Below are 17331 nucleotides of genomic sequence, written 5' to 3' on the forward strand. Positions count from 1 at the left end.
AGAACTGAATAGATTTTCATTGAACGAAATGATCTAGAACAGTGCTTCTAAAAAATTATCCACAAAATCAAGATGAAAAAACAAAAAAGGAAAATGGAAGAATCTGCATAAAAGATCGAGAAATTATGGAGCAAGTGATAGAAAAGTAAAAGAAAGAAAACGAAAGAGTAAAAACCGCTCAAGGAAAAATCATGGCTTCTCATAGCATAATACAGGACAGTTTGGAAAAATGAGCTAAATATTTTTTTGTCAGTTAACCTGTCTCTTACATACAGTGACGTAGCCTGAAAAGAACTGAACAAATTTTCATTCAACGTAATGATCTAGAACAGTGTTTTTAAAAGATTATCCACAAAATCAAGATGAAAAAAAAAAGGGAATAATCTGTAGAAAAGATGGAGAAAGTGATGGAAAAGTGAAAGAGAGAGACAACGAAAGAATAAAAACCGTTCAAGGGACAACCATGGCTCTGATACCAAAATAAAGGACAGTTTGGAAAGATGAGCTAAACATATTTTATTATCAATTAACCTGTCTCTTATTTACCTTAACGTACCTAAAAAATCCGTTGAGGGGATCAAAATATATAATTTACAAAAATAATGTGCATAAATATAATTGACCAGAATCAAATTATAATAATTCTCACCTATTTTTCATTGATAAAATCTATTCATATAACTTCATTGTCCGTGCTTGTAAATATATCTCTTTCAATATAAATACTTGTAAGTACATTTCTTTCAATATAAACTATTAAACAATTATTGGCAGCTCATGGTATTTTAGTAAGTAAGCTCCGTGTATCTGATCTCTAACATTAGGTGGATAATAGCTCACTATGTTAGATTGTATGTCTCATATCAAAAGGAATGTTTTCATATCAAGCTCAAGTTCTTTTAACTTCAGGCTTAATTAACTAATAATGATGATGATTTTGCAATAGTTGAATTTTTTTAAAGTATAGTACTATAATTATAATTATAATTATAGTAATACTCTAATTATATACAATTAATAATTCAAATTATTAATGCAAAACTAATTAATTTATTAAATACTACAATTAGGTTGAATATAATATGTAATCAGGTTAAATAATATAATCTAAAAATAATTTCTTAAACTCCCTAAATTATAATGCATGAAGAGAAATTAGTAATTATAGACTAAGTGTTAGTCGACTATAAAAGCAAATGATTAGAAAACGGATAAAATTATAAAAATTAATCAGTATTTTAGCTTCTTTTTAGGAATAATTACTCAAAGGAAAAATTTTAATGGATTTTAAGTTGTGTTCAAATTGACACTTAATTGCTTGTATGTTTTGGTAAAAAAACACTTGTCGCTAATTTTTAGGAATAATTACTCAAATTAGCTTCTTTTTAGGAATAATTACTCAAAGGAAAAATATTTTATTAGTAAACCATTGTTTTGAGAACCGGACCGGTCAGTAAACTAGTGAAGAGAGGGGTTCACTAAACCAGAGGGTTCTAACGGGTTCAATATGGTTTAACCAGATTTTTATATATAATATTTTTAAATATATTTAATAAATAAAATTGAAAATATAGGTAAAAAAAATTTTGAACTCAAATAAAAAATATTTTCAAATTTGGCCCCAAAAAGAATAAAAATTAGTAAATAATTTAAAAGAAGAATAAAATATGAATAAATTTAAAACTAAAAAAAAAAAATTAATTACCATAAATTATATTATTATTTTTCATTTAATTAACATATTAGGACTCTGGGTTTAGAAATAAAGAGGCCCAAAAATTAAAAAGTCAGTGGGTCCAATTTTAAGAGGCCCAAATTTAAAAAAAAAAAAACCAACATTTCCAGGAAAAACCCAGAAATTGAATGAAACTATTTTTTAATCGATCCGGTTCACCAGTTTTTATTCAATTTTTACTAGTTTAGGCCAGTTTTTTGAAAGTCCGATTTTCCTGTACAATCCGGACCGGACCATAGTCTGATTCTCAATCGAATCGGCCAATCCAATCCAATTTCAGAATAATGGGGTAAAACACTTGTCGCTAATTTTTTAGCGACAAAAATTGCGCTAAATTAATAACTTTTATCAGTAATTGTTTGAAAAAAGTAGATAAATTTTGTCAGTATTTTATTGAAATTTTATTGTTAATTTTGTTGCTATTTTGTCATTGTTTTGTCATAAATTGTCGTTATAATTTAACATATATGCTAATAAAATGAATTTATGTTGTGGCTAATTTAACGCTATTTTGTCGGCAATTTATAAAAAATTTAAAAAGTTTTGCCTAAAAATTTGCATAATTAACCTATTTTAATATATCATCAAAACCTGTAATAATCAATTATTCCAATTCAATAACATATACCATAATACACCTGCAATATATTTATAATAGCTCGTAAATTAATTTGGCAAACATGTTTGATACTGTATTAAAATTACAAAGACACAGGAAGACAAAAAACAATTTCTTTCAACATTTAGTTATATGTTTAACTAGAGATTATACTAGTTTATTATGATGGCTACTAATCAAAGCCCTTGTCTGGATCATCTTCTGCATCATTTATAGTCCGATCAGCATAGAATCCAGCAAATAGCAGATGCATCAAAACGTCCGTGATAGCATATGAAGAATCACTTTGATCCTAATGTCTCGGGGACGAAAAGAAGCAAGATTTATACCTTGCATAGTTGCATATATGTAGGATAAACACAAAACAAATAAATAAATAAATATTTAAACTAGATATATGTATACATGTTCTGGTTGTACTTAGAAGACACTCTTTGAAAAATTAAATTGAATCAAATTAAATAAATAACTAAACAAATAAATACATAATGAAAGATAACAAGAAATAATAATCACACTAGCAAATTGAAGGCAGGTATAAAAGCAACACTCTGTCCTGCTTGCTTCCATGTAGCAGGTGAAGTCACAGCTGGAAAGTCCTAATCATCATTTCCAAATTGGCTATTGAATTTTAAGTATTTATTGTCCTTTTTCTTGCATATTGGTTTTGGTTTTTATTCTTTTACATTATCTATTATTTGTTCTTTTAACTCTGTCCATTTCTATTTGCTCACTTCCGTTTGTCGATACTGTGTGGAGGAAGAGAGAGGTAATTAATATACTCTTGCAAATATACTTTGCTGCACTATCCAAAGCTATCTGTTGTACCGTAGTCAATACTAGTACTTGAGAAGCTAAGCTACCATTACCAACATTTTCTTCTCTTTTCCACTGACTTCCATTCCAGTCCATCTCTTTTGAGTTTTCACTAATATTATCACTAATTAATTACTAATTTTATAAAATTTAGGCCCATGCAAATCTTCAGACCCAAAAGTATAAAGTCATTTACATGTCTTATATGAAATATTAATCAATTTACTAAGCTCATGCGAGGAATGGGATGGCCTGATTGCCTAATGCTTTATATACCCAAGCTTTCTTGGTCCAGTTTTAAGAAAAATCTATTAAAATATTACTGATTAATTTAGAAAAGATAACCACCAAAATAGGCTACCACAATAAAATAAATATTTGGCAAGTTTCAAGCCCAAAGGTGGAAACCCCAAGCCCAAAGATGGATGCCCCAAGCCCATATGGTGTGTAAATACCTATGACATTCTAGAATACTCTCACCCACTAGATATTTTAAGAAAATATCTCACCTACTCTAGAATGCTCCATGTAATCTCCACCATACATTTTTGTAAGTAAATCATAGCCGTACATTGAGGAGGTGGAAATGCCTATAAATACCACCCCTTCTCTCATTTGTAAGCATCAAGCAAAAACTAAGCCCAAGAAGCAAATAAGTAATTCCTTCCTTAAGCTTTGTGAAAGTTTGCTTCTTATTAATACAATATTATTTGGTGTTTTGTGTTAGTATTATTTTGGTTGCCTTTCCCGTTATTATTCTTGGTGTTATAAATTATTAATCAATCTTGGAGTTTATCACTACACTGATATCCAACAAGTGGTATCAGAGCATTAATCCCAACAAGTGGTATTAGAGCCTTGTTGTGGTGGTAGTTGTTGTAGCCGTGATATTTTGTGGTGTTCATTTACAAGTGTAGGGTATTATTACTCTACTGGAATTAACAGTCGGGGACTGTTGTTCAAGCAACAACAAGATTCATAAGCAAGGATTGTGATCGTGATTGGTGAGGGACCGTCGTGCTTTGGTTAGTGTCAGGAACACCAGTACCTTATGGCGGATTTTTCTGGAGTTGCTAATAGCATCGAGAAGCTAAATAGCAATAATTACGGGAACTGGAGTACCCGTATGAGATATTATCTCATAGGTCAAGACTTATGGGATATCGTCGGAGGAGATAATACTATACCACCAGTTGGGGATGCGAAAGCTCTGAAAGAGGGGGAGACAAAATGCGGGAAGGCAATGTATGTGCTGACGGTTGCAGTAGAAGATGAGCAGATGCAATGGATCAAGTCGGCTAAAACACCAAAGGAAGCGTGGGACATCCTGAATTATGCTTTCGCCAAAAAGAACGAAGCAAAATTGCAACGGCTCGAAAACGAGTTATTCTTAATCTCGCAACAGAACCTAACTGTAAGTCAATACTTTTCTAAAGTAAAATCTTTATGTGAGGAGATTTCGAAATTAGATCCAGACAACGAGATCAACGAGACAAGGATGAGGAGGATCATCATCCATGGTCTAAGGCCTGAATTTAAGGGTCTTGTGACTGCTACTCGTGGTTGGGCTACACAACCAACCTTAGACGAGTTAGAGAATATCTTGTCCAATGAAGAGACTTTGGACAAAAAAATGTCTAAAGGAGCTTTGAAGGATGATGAGAAAGCTATCTTTGCTAAAAAGAGGGGATTTCGAAACGTTGCGAGAGTAGACAATGGAAAAGAAAGGAGCAATCAACAAAAATGGAGAAAGCAAAAGTGGAGACCATCACAGTAAGGGAGAGTAAGGCCAGGACAAAGGAAAGACGACTGCAAGAAAGTGATCGTTGCTATAAGTGCAACAAAAGAGGACATTTCGCCCAAGAATGTTGAAGCAGACGAATAGAAGGAAACACAGCATTAACCCAGAATGAGCAACAAAGTAAAGAGGAATGGGATATTCACAGTTTCTTTATTCAGGAGGAAGAATATTCGCTACAAAATCCAGTAGAGATGATGATGAAAGGACCCGAGCAGGAGTCGTCATTAATATCTGTAAGTGATAGAATCAACTATGATGATGATGATTGGATAGTTGATTCTTGAAGTTCTAATCACTTGACAGGAAACAATGAGAAATTATCGGATGTATCTGATTATGATGGAGGTCGTGTTGTAGTCACAGCAAATAACACGAGATTGCCAATAGCTCACATTGGAAAGACAACCATTGTTTCTCCCTCCAGTAAGGAGAAAATGGAGTTACAGATGGTTTACCATATGCCAAGGATGAAGAAAAACTTGCTCTCTGTATCACAAATAGCAAGTGCAAGTAATTATGTGGTGTTCGGTCCTGATAATGTGAAGGTTTATCGTAACCTTAAATTAATCGGAGATCCAGTCATGGAAGGATGACGAGTAGAATCAATCTACATCATGTCAGCATAAGAAGGCTATATTGACCGAACAAGAAAGAATGAGACAGCTGACTGTGGCACGCTCTTCTGGGACATATTAGTTATCACAAGCTTAAGGTGATGATGAAGAAGTCTATACTTAAAGGTCTTCCTCAGTTGGAATGCCGAGAAGACACTATATGTGCTGGATGCCAATATGGAAAAGCTCACCAACTTCCCTTTGAAGAGTCAAAACATAGAGCCAAGGTGCCATTAGAGTTAATATATTCAGATGTTCTTGGACGGATCAAGCAACCTACAAATAGTAATATGAGGTACATGATTACTTTTATTGACGACTACTCGAGATATGTTCAGGTAGATTTCATGGTAGGGAAGTCGGAAGTTTTTGAAAAATTCAAAGCTTTCAAGAACAAAGTTGAAAAAGAACCGGAAATAAAATTAGATGCCTTCGCACCAACAATGGTGGAGAGTACACATCTGACAAATTCACTAAATATTGTCAAGAGCAAAGCATTCGAAGGCAATTCACATGTCTAAGAACAACGCAGCAAAATGGAGTTGCTGAGAGAAAGAATCGACACCTAGTGGAGATTTGCAGGAGTTTGCTCCATGCGAAGAATGTGCCGGCTAGATTTTGGGCAGAGTGCATGAAGACAGTTGTGTACGTCACCAACAGACTACCTCAAGGAAGACTGGAGTTTACAACCCCATTCCAGAAACTGTGGAACATTAAACCAACTGTAAGTCATTTTCGCATTTTTGGATGTGTGTGTTATGTCTTCGTTCCGGATGAACTTCGAAGCAAGTTTGACAAAAAGGCACTTCGCTGCATATTCGTTGGTTATGATGAGCAAAGAAAAGGCTAGAGATGTTGTGATCCTATAACTAACAAGTGCCATTTTTCACGAAATGTGGTCTTTGATGAGATATCATCTTGGTGGTCATCTTAAGCAACCTGTTACCAAACTCAAAAGAAATTCAAGAAAAAGTCGAAAAGAAGATAAGAGAGGGAGAGTTCATCCTAGAGAAAGGTCAAGCAGAGCCATCCAGAGTTTAAGAGAAATCAAAGAGCCCATGGAAGATAGGTGTATACGAACAATAGTAGCCAAGTCAAGAAGAACAAGATCCAGATTATCCTCTACTTCGGCGATCCGGTCGAGAAAGAAGGCCTAATCCAAAATATACAAATGCTGCTATAGCAGAGATAAAGGAGCCAATAACTTATGAAGAAGCATCAAAGAAGATGGAGTGGACTACTACGATGGAAGAAGAAATTGCTGCTCTAGAGCAAAATCAAACATGGGAATTAGTGCCAAAACCAAGAGATGTGTAACCCATCTCTTACAAATGGGTCTACAAAATCAAAACTCGCCCGGATGGATCAATTGAGCTATACAAAGTAAGACTTGTTGCTCGTGGATTTTCTCAGCAGTATGGCTTGGACTATGATGAGACATTTAGTCCAGTTGCCAAGATCACTACTGTGCGAGTATTACTAGCTTTAGCAGCTAGTAAGTCATGGTATTTGTGGCAGATGGATGTGAAGAACACATTCTTACATGGTGAAGTTGATCGTGAAATCTGCATGGAGCAACCACCAAGGTTTAGAAGTTGTGAAAATCCTAACTATGTGTGCAAGCTAAGGAAAGCTCTCTATGGTCTAAAACAAGCACCGAGGGCTTGGTATGGCAAGATTGCAGAATTTCTTGTCAAGAATGGATATGTTATGACACTAGCAGACTCTAGTTTGTTTGTGAAAGATTAGGAAGGAAGACTAGCTATAGTGCTAGTATATGTTGATGATTTAATAGTCACTGGCGACAACATCGAAGAGATTTGATTCATCCGAGAGAATTTGGCTACTTGTTTCAAGATGAAATAGCTAGGAAAGCTTAGGCATTTCCTTGGATTGGAGATAGAAGAAGCCAAGGAAGGTTTGTACCTCGGACAACAGAAGTATGCAAGAGATCTCCTGAAGAGGTTTGGAATGATGGAATGCAAGCCGATCTCTGCTCCAATGGATGCTAATGTCAAGCTGTGTGCTCATGAAGGGAATGATCTCGAAGATGCTACTATGTATAGATAACTAGTGGGAAGCCTAATCTATCTCACTATGACACGGCCGGACATTTCCTTTGCAGTTGGAGTAGTCAGCCGATTTATGCAAAAACCTAAGAAACCTCACTTGGAAGCAGTTCGAAGAATATTGAGATATGTCAAAAGTATAATCGATTATGAGATCTTTTACAAGAGAGGTGAAATTATCAAGTTGGAAGGATATTGCGATGCTGATTATGTAGGAGATCACGAAACTCGGCGCTCGACAACAGGCTATGCATTTAGTCTTGGTTCAGTAGTAATCTCTTGGTGCAACAAGAGACAACCTACAGTGTCACTTTCCACAACAGAAGCTGAGTATCGAACAACAGCTCAGGAAAGTGTTTGGTTGTCACAGGTTATGAACGATCTACATCAACCCATTGACTATCCAATTCCGTTAAATTGTGATCATCGTTCGGCTATACAAATGGCTGAGAATCCGGTGTTTCATGCGAGAACAAAACACGTGGGGGTTCACTATCACTTTATCAGAGAGAAGGTTCTACAAGGAGAGATTAAAATGAAATATATCAAGACGGAGGATCAACCAGCCGATATTTTTACAAAGAGTTTAAACACAAATAAATATGAAGATTTCGCCAACAATTGGGAATGATGAAGAAAGAGAAATTAATCGTTGAGGGAGAGTATTAAAATATCACCGATTAATTTAGAAAAGATAACCACCAAAATGGGCTACCACAAAAAAATAAATACTTGGCAAGCTTCAAGCCCAAAGGTGGAAACCCCAAGCCCAAAGATGGATGCCCCAAGCCCACATGGTGTGTAAATACCTAGGACATTCTAGAATACTCTCACCCACTAGATATTTTAAGAAAATATCTCACCTACTCTAGAATGCTCCATGTAATCTCCACCGTATATTTTTGTAAGTAAATCATAGCCGTACATTGAGGAGGTGGAAATGCCTATAAATACCATCCCTCCTCTCATTTGTAAGCACCAAGCAAAAACCAAGCCCAAAATGCAAGTAAGTAATTCCTTCCTTAAGCTTTGTGAAAGTTTGCTTCTTATTAATACAATATTATTTGGTTTTTTGTGTTAGTATTATTTTGGTTGTCTTTCCCGTTATTATTCTTGGTGTTATAAATTATTAATCAATCTTGGAGTTTATCACCACACTGATATCCAACAAAATCTGTCAAGAGTAATTACAGAAATGAACTTATCCTAATTGTCTTGTCTATGATAGTAAATGGAATTTTGCCCCTGTTAAACATCTAATTAGTTCATACATCAGAAAAAAGAGGAGGTAATTGTTTTGTCTATTACTTAAAACATAATTTATATTTTAATCTATTCAGAAGTTTTACTCAGAATAGAAGTAGTAATAGGAGAAGCAACAAAAGATTGAAACAAAAGACTCTAAACCAAAAGTACTATCAATTCTAATTGCAACTAAAAACAACAGATAATTAGGGTTACTCATTCTTTTTATTGAGTGAAAAATAAAAACGTTAGCAAAAGTTAATTTGACAATTTCCCCTTTAAAATTTCAAATGAACACAACTTCAAATGTGTAATCCTTTGACAGGTCCTTTATTCTAAAAGTAGACGAGATATTAACTATGTAATCATCTTATTGCTATCGCCCAGTGACACCAGATGTTTTGCAGATGCAAGGCTCAAATGAGAAAATACAAGTTCGACTTAAATAATAGATCTGTAACATTAAAAACAACGTCCTAGTCTCATGGTATATGATATTTACTACTGTTCTGCAATGAATAACAAACAACAAATTGTTGAAACACTAATTTCGTTAAACAAACAAATTGAAGAAGAACATTATACTAAACTAAGACTAAACATTGTTGGGATTATAACTGATCCCGAGTGGGGCCCGCGGAAAAATACTCCAATAATTACGTATTGGATATTAACGATTGAATTCACCAGAAATAATAACCACGGTAAAAATTAAATAATTACCGTAAATGCCAGATGAAATAAGGACACCGAGATTTACGTGGTTCACCCTTCAACTGTTATGGGCTACGTCTACGAGACAAAAACTCTGAATAATTCTTCCACTAAAAATAGTAGGTACAAAAGAGATTACAAAAATAGTGGTACTCAAAGTGTTTCCTAAAAATACCCCAAAAATTATAATCTTCATTATTTTCTCTTTCCCAATTTTAGGAACCCTTTCCTAAAATTCTATATCCTCTATGTATTTCTATTCTTTTTGTTTTTGTACACTTTGTTAAGTGAAAACCTTCTCCTATAAATAGGAGAAGGGGACGCGTTAATGAATGGACGCGTGATTCAATGGACGCGTGATTTTCCCTTTTTTTTCTTTCTTTTTGCAGCCTTCTTTGACTACCCAAAACAAAACGTTTTTGTTGCTTTTTTTTTTTCTTCAAACTTGTGTGCAACTAAACATTGTTGCACATGTTCATACACAAAATGGTTTAGCCAAATCATTTATTAAACGCCTCCAAGTAATAGCTAGACCATTACTCATAAGAATAAAACTTTCCATCTCTACATGGGGACATTCTATTTTACATGCAGCAACACTCACACGCATTAGGTCAACAAGTTATCATAAATTCTCCCCGTTGCAATTGGCTTTTGGTCAAGAACCAAATATTTTCCATTTAAGAATTTTTGGATATGCGGTATACGTCCCAATTGCTCCACCACAATGCACAAAAATGGATCCTCAAAGAAGGTTGGGAATATATATTGGATATGAGTCTCCTTCTATTATTAAATATCTTTAACCATTAACTGGAGATTTGTTCAAGGCACAGTTTGTCGATTGTCATTTTGATGAAACCCTTTTCCCAACATTAGGGAGAGAAGATAAATAGCTGGAAAAAGAAATTACACAAAAAATATTATCATTATCTCATTTGGATCCTCGTCCAAAGCAATGTGAATTGGAAGTTGAGAAAATAATTCAAGCAAAATATTGCAAATCAACTGCCAGATGCTTTTATTGATTTAAAGAGAGTTATCAAATCTCATATACCAGCTGAAAATGCTCGAATAAGAATTGATGTTCCAGTAGGACCATTTGTTAGTGCAAATAATAATACGCCATGCCTGAAACGTGGTAGACCTATCGGTTCTAAGGATAAAAACCCTCGAAAAAGGAAAAGAGAAAATAATCAAGATGGTCATATGGGAGCAGGTGCTCATGAAGATACCCAAGACATAACTAATGACAAAACCCCAAAAGAGGTTCAGGTACCTGAAAATAATAAAAATGAAGAGATCTCAATAAGTTATGTCACTATTGGTAAAAGATGGAACCGAAAAGATATAGTTGTCGACGACATTCTCGCATATAATGTTGCAATTGATATCTCAAAACAAAATGAAGATCTTGAACCTAAATATGTTGAAGAATGTAGATCTTGAAATGATTGGCCAAAATGGAGAGACGCAATTCAAGCAGAATTAAATTCACTTTCAAAGCGTGAAGTTTTTGGACCTGTAGTCCAAACGCTAAAGGTGTAATGCTAGTGGGGTATAAGTGGGTATTTATGCGAAAACGAAATGAAAAAAATGAAATTTTTGGCACAAGGTTTTTCGCAAAGATCTGGCATTGATTATGAGGAGACTTATTCTCCTGTGGTGGATGCAATTACTTTTAGGTATATTATTAGTCTGGCAGTATATGAGAAACTTGATATGCGTCTAATGGATGTTGTTACAAAATATTTATATGGATCACTGGATAGTGAAATTTACATGAAAATCCTTGAAGGATTCAAAATGCCTAAAGCATATAGAAATTCCCTAGAAGTTTGTTCAATAAGATTACAAAAATCTTTATATGGACTAAAATAATCTAGATGTATGTAATATAATCGGCTTAGTGAATATTTATTGAAAGAAGGTTATAAAAAATAACTCAATTTGTCCATGTGTCTTTATAAAAAGGTCTGGATCAAAGTTTGTCATAATTTTGTATATGTTGATGATTTAAATATTATTGAAACTTCTGAAGAGCTTCAAAATGCAACAAATTACTTGAAGAAATAATTTGAAATGAAAGATCTTGCACAAACAAAATTTTGTCTCGACTTACAATTGGGCATTTAAAAAATGGCATTTTTGTTCACCAATCAACTTTTATGGAAAAAGTTTCAAAGTGATTCTATATGGATAAAGCACATCCATTGAGTACCTCAATGGTTGTAAGATCACTAAATGTGAGTAAAGATCCTTTTCGTCCTTAAGAGGATGATGAAGAAATTCTTGATCCTGAAGTACCATATCTTAGTGTCATTGGGCATTAATGTATCTTACTAATAATACATGACCTGATATAGTATTTGCTGTAAATTCATTAGTAAGATTTAATTCATCTCCAACAAAAAGAACTGGAATGGAGTTAAGCATGTACTTCGATATCTTGAAGGAACAATTGATATGGGATTATTTTATTCAAATAAATCTAGATCACAATTAATTGGTTATGCAGACACAGGATATTTATCTTATCCACACAAAGTTCGATCTCAAATAGGTTATTTATTCACATGTGGAGGTACATCCATATTGCGGCGTTCTACAAAACCAACCTTAAATACCTCTTCAAACCATGCAGAAAATAATAGCAATATATAAGGCTAGTCGAGAATGTGTTTGGTTAAGATTGTTGATCCATTATATCAAGGAAACATCTGGTTTGTCTTTAGAGAAAAATGTCCCAATAATATTGTATGAAGACAATGCAGCATGGATAGCCCAACTAAAAGAAGGGTATATCAAAGGAGATAGAACGAAACATATATCACCAAAAATTTTTCTTCACTAATGATCTTCAAAAGAATGGTGATATAGATATTTAACAAAATTCTTTCAAGTGATAATCTAGCAGATTTATTTACTAAGTCATTTCCAACTACAACATTTGAGAAATTGGTATATAGTATTGGTATGAGACGACTCAAAGATATTAAAAAATTTCATTATGAGGGGGAGAACATATATTATAAATGATGTTGTACTCTTTTTCCTTCACTAGGTTTTTATCCCATAAGGTTTTTCTTAGTAAGGTTTTAATGAGGCACATTATTTATTAATGGACATCCAAACGAGAGTGTTATAACTCATATTTTATTAATGGATGTCCATAACTTAAACTTAATAAACTACTTAATTTAATAATCTTATAACGCTTATATTTATTATCTAGTTTAAGTTTTTGTAACTTATAGGCTTTGAGAACTTATAAATAGTGATGTGTATATGTAAAGAAAGTAGTGAAAATAAGAATTGATCTTATTTCTCCCAATTCTCTCTTGTTCTATTCTCACATTTTTAAGTTTTATAACATTTTCTTCATAATAAGCAATTATTTTAAGTTTTTAACTAATAAAAAAAACATAGAGTATTTGACAATGAATAAAAATCGTTCAGATCCTATCTGTTGGCAAACATACAACTAACTAATTACTATAGCCAGCATTTTTCATCCAGTCCAATAATATGATGTTGCAGCTCAACTTCTATACATAGCATTATTGCATTATTTTGTAACGTTGTGATGTCACATTTTGCCTTAAACGGAAATAATCAACTAGGCATGGCCATCGGTTTAGTTTGAACCGAAATCGAGCCATACTGTAGACGAATCGAAACTGGATCAAAACTGTGGGTTTAAAGTTTTGAACCGAAATCCGCGGTTCAAGTGCCGGTTAAGGTTCATATGAATGCTAAATTTTGAACATGAATTGGTTCGGAACCGGTGAGTCTGGTCCGGTTCGAACCGAAAATTTTTTATTTTTATTTTCAATATTATAATCACTTAGTCTACTTTATAAAATTTAGTATATAATTATATTGTTTAATACAAATGAGAGTTTTACATTTTTTTCCTTTTAAATATTTTACTTAGTTCAAAATTACATTGTTTGGAGCATATTTAAATTTTTTTTGATAATGTATTTAATTGATAATATTTAGACAAAATAAAATGATAATTTTTTGATTATTTTGTAAAATTAATTGATTTTATTGCTTATAGGAGTATGGGCATTCTGAAAGTTATTTAAAATAAATTTACCAATATTTTTTTAAATTCACATTAATTTTTTAAAAGAAAGACGCTTTAGAATCAAAATTTTATTTTTTTAGGAAAAGTTAATACACATATCGCCGGGAATTGTGATCCGAACTGTCGATTCATTGGAACCGCACCAGAATTGGCAGCAACTAAAATCAGACCGGATCTGGAGGTTCAAGGGTTGATTCAGGTTCAATATTTTGAAAGTCTTGAACTGGAACCGGGGTTCAATGAACAAGATAGATGTTATTTTTATTGTATTTTTAATATAGTTTTTATTAGAATTTTTAGTATTTTTGATTACTTTAATTAGTTTTTCTTTAGTTTTATTTATGTTGTTGTTTAAAGTTTCCTTAAATCATATTTCACATGATCTTGAGGAATTTTGTAAGATTTTTATAGGAAACTAGCCAAAAATGCAAGAGACGATCAATTGTCAAAGACTTCCAGCATGTAGCACCCTAGGGCGTGCTACCTAGCACCCCCGTGTTACTCTATAGAGTTCAACTTCAGCCGAAATTTCATATTAAGCTCGTGCTGCCCACATGAAGATATTGCAGGACCTAACTTATTAAAGCTGAAGTCCTATTTAGACGTAGGGAGAGACCTAATTAGGAAGAAATACAAAACCTAAACAGTTTCCTCCCTCCCAAAGATTTCTTCCTTAATAGAGATTCACTTTTCTAAACAAATACGAAGATATTCTAGACAATCTGTATAAAGGGAGAGACTATCCACTCATATGGGATTGATTGTCTAATCCATTCATATTATCTCGGATTCTATTGTTCTCTATAGAGTTTTCTCTCTCTTTAAGACTTCAAGTATTCATGTTAACGTCAAGATTCAAGGGAGCCGTTCAAGTCAATCGTTGACTAGATTTTATTTCTAAATTATCTTCTTGTTATTATTCATTGTGGGACTATTTACAAGTTTAATTCACTTTGATTTGTTTATTATGTCGAACTAAATCTTTTATTAGGGATATGATGTAGCTTAAATTCAAGTCCAATTTTTAATATTAGATTTAATTGTTAGGCCGACAAGACTTCCAGCGCGCTGACTCCTTAAACGGCAACTAAAACTGCTCCTTCCAACTTTCGGTGCAATTGCCTTTTCCTTTCTAAATTTATTTTAAACTGCTCACTCATTTTCTTTATTCAAGTAAAGTTTATTATTGATCTTAATGCTTCTCGGCAAAGTTTCTCTCCTGGATTGATTTATTTCATTAATCACTGTTGAGAGAAGGATTTTTTATATGAACAAGGTAATAAATTTCATGGGAATAACAACTTGATACTAGAGCTAGATGGTTTGACTCATGGGAGATTTTCATAAAATTAAAAGCCTTAATTTGTGGATTCCTAAATAATCGTAGAACTTAATGTATTTAATCTATGTTTGATTGCGCCATTGAATTGAATTGAGTTAAAATAGCTAATAAAATATCGAGAGTGCTTATTAGCGAATTTATGATTATTTCTCTTTCTTAAATAATTAAAATTGATTATCAAACTAATAGGTTAAACTGGATAGAATTAAGTGAAGTCAAAATCCTTAGTAGCAATTTTTAAACATTTATTTCTTTTCAACAATTACTTAATTTATTATTCATTACTCTATTTTTATTTTCACAATTATTCTTCTTATTTTCGTTTAGATAATAGTAGGTTAACATAATTTTGATACTTGATATATAATCCTTGTGAAAACGATACTTTACTCACTATTTATTATTTATTTGAGATTTCACATACTTGTGAAAAAGCTTATCAGAACCGGCCTTGCTTACAATCAACCATCATTGCACGACTTTTTTTATCGCAAAATATTGACAAACGGCCCCAAGTACATTGACGATTAAATGGAGCAGAAATATTTGTGGAAAAGGACAAAAAATGTAAAAGCAAAGTTTATGACAAACAAATAACCTGACTGTGTATTTATGAATACAACATGTCACTTACTCTTCGGGAAATTTATTATTTAGTCCCTTAGGTTTTACAAAATTAACCAACTAATCTAAGGTTTTGCCAAAATATCTAGCTAGTCCCTCAGGTTTAACTCCGTCTAATTAAAAGGTCCTTCCGTCTGAAAAGTTAGTTTTTTTCCGTTAATTATAGACTAAAAGACTAAAATACCCCTCCCTAGCTGACGTGGACCATAAGGAAAAATTATTATCTAGTCCCTCAGGTTTTACATAATTATCTAACTAATCCCAAGTTTTGCGCAAATATCTAACTAGTCCCTCAGGTTTAACTCCGTCTAATTAAAAGGTCCGTCCGTCCTAAAAGTTAGTTTTTTTCCGTTAATTGAAGAATAAAAGACTAAAACACTCCTCCCTAGCTGACGTGGACTAGTATGAAGCGATAATGATATACCTAGTTTGTTTCCCTTTTGTTCCTTCCATACCATAATGATATACTTAGTTTATCTTTTGCACAGATAACCTTGCATTAAATATTAATATTCATATTCAAAGTTATGAAATTATAATAATATAGGTGGCAATAATAATAACTTTTTTTATCTATAAATAACTATTATTTTAGAGCCGGTGTTTTCTCCGCAAATATCTTTTTTTTAGAATATTAATGAGTAATTAATTTTTTTTTTCAATTTTATCCTTATTTATATTAAATTTAATAATTATTTCTATAATTTTCCAAAATCATATAACATCTCCTCTCTTACTTAAGGTTACGTAATAAAATTAATTAATATTTTGTTATACTTTATAAGAATAAATTTACTTACTTTATTACCATAAAAGCATTAAAAGTATTTATGAATAGATGGAATACTTTGTTTTTTTTTTTTTTAGATTTTATCAATGATAATAGTAATGTTTCTTGATAAAATTTGCATATTAAATATGAATAAAATAGAAAATTATGTTTATTACTTTTTTTCTAAAAAAGAAACTATGATGATAATTTGGCGTAAAAAGAAAAATGAGGTATTTACTTTTTTGAAGAGGTATTTACTTTCATGATTCACTTAAATTTAATAATATTTAATTAGAACATCAAATTAATTTTTTTATCCTTTTTTTAATACTGTCTTTGTTTCATAATACTTGTCAGATTTGAGAAAATAGTTTGTTCTAAAATATTTGTCTAATTTGGTCTAAAATACTTGTTATATTTGCGGTTTTAAGGAGTAATAAATATTTTTTTCATATTTACCTTTTGTGTATGATTAATAATTATTACTTCAATTTAATGATTTTCTTAGAGATTAATATTAAATTAAGAGTAATATTGTCAAAATTTATTCAATAATTTATTATAATTTATACAAATTTAATAATTTTTTTAAAAGACATGAAATTCTAAATGTAACGAATATTATAGAATGAAGATAGTAATATTTTAGAGACATAATTATATTTAATAGTTTTCGATTTGCAAATATTCATAATCTAAAACTAAACCGTACATTTAAGAGAGAAAAATGATTATGTTTCCATCGACTTTATATGAAACTCTTCAATTTTCATTTTTAAATTTAGCGAAGCTAATTTTCCTACTCGTGTAATTAAGCTTAGTTTATACAATTCTACATGTGCATAAAATTATAGGAAAAATTATTATTTAGTTTTTTAGTTTAT

General features: G+C 32.1%; 1 protein-coding gene across 1 annotated transcript; it reads left to right on the forward strand.

Annotated features, from left to right (window-relative positions):
- The first annotated feature begins 4221 nt into the window (after nucleotides 1-4221).
- On the forward strand, nucleotides 4222-5564 carry LOC149497781 (uncharacterized). Its single transcript, XM_089719285.1, has 2 exons — nucleotides 4222-4943; nucleotides 5258-5564. Exons 1-2 carry the CDS (start codon nucleotides 4222-4224, stop codon nucleotides 5562-5564), a joined length of 1029 nt encoding a protein of 342 aa, XP_089575411.1.
- Nucleotides 5565-17331: the final 11767 nt, after the last annotated feature.

Source organism: Jatropha curcas, chromosome 3 (genome assembly GCF_041381405.1).
Source record: "Jatropha curcas cultivar XTBG-Jc1 chromosome 3, XTBG_Jcur_1.0, whole genome shotgun sequence".
NCBI lineage: Eukaryota > Viridiplantae > Streptophyta > Magnoliopsida > Malpighiales > Euphorbiaceae > Jatropha > Jatropha curcas.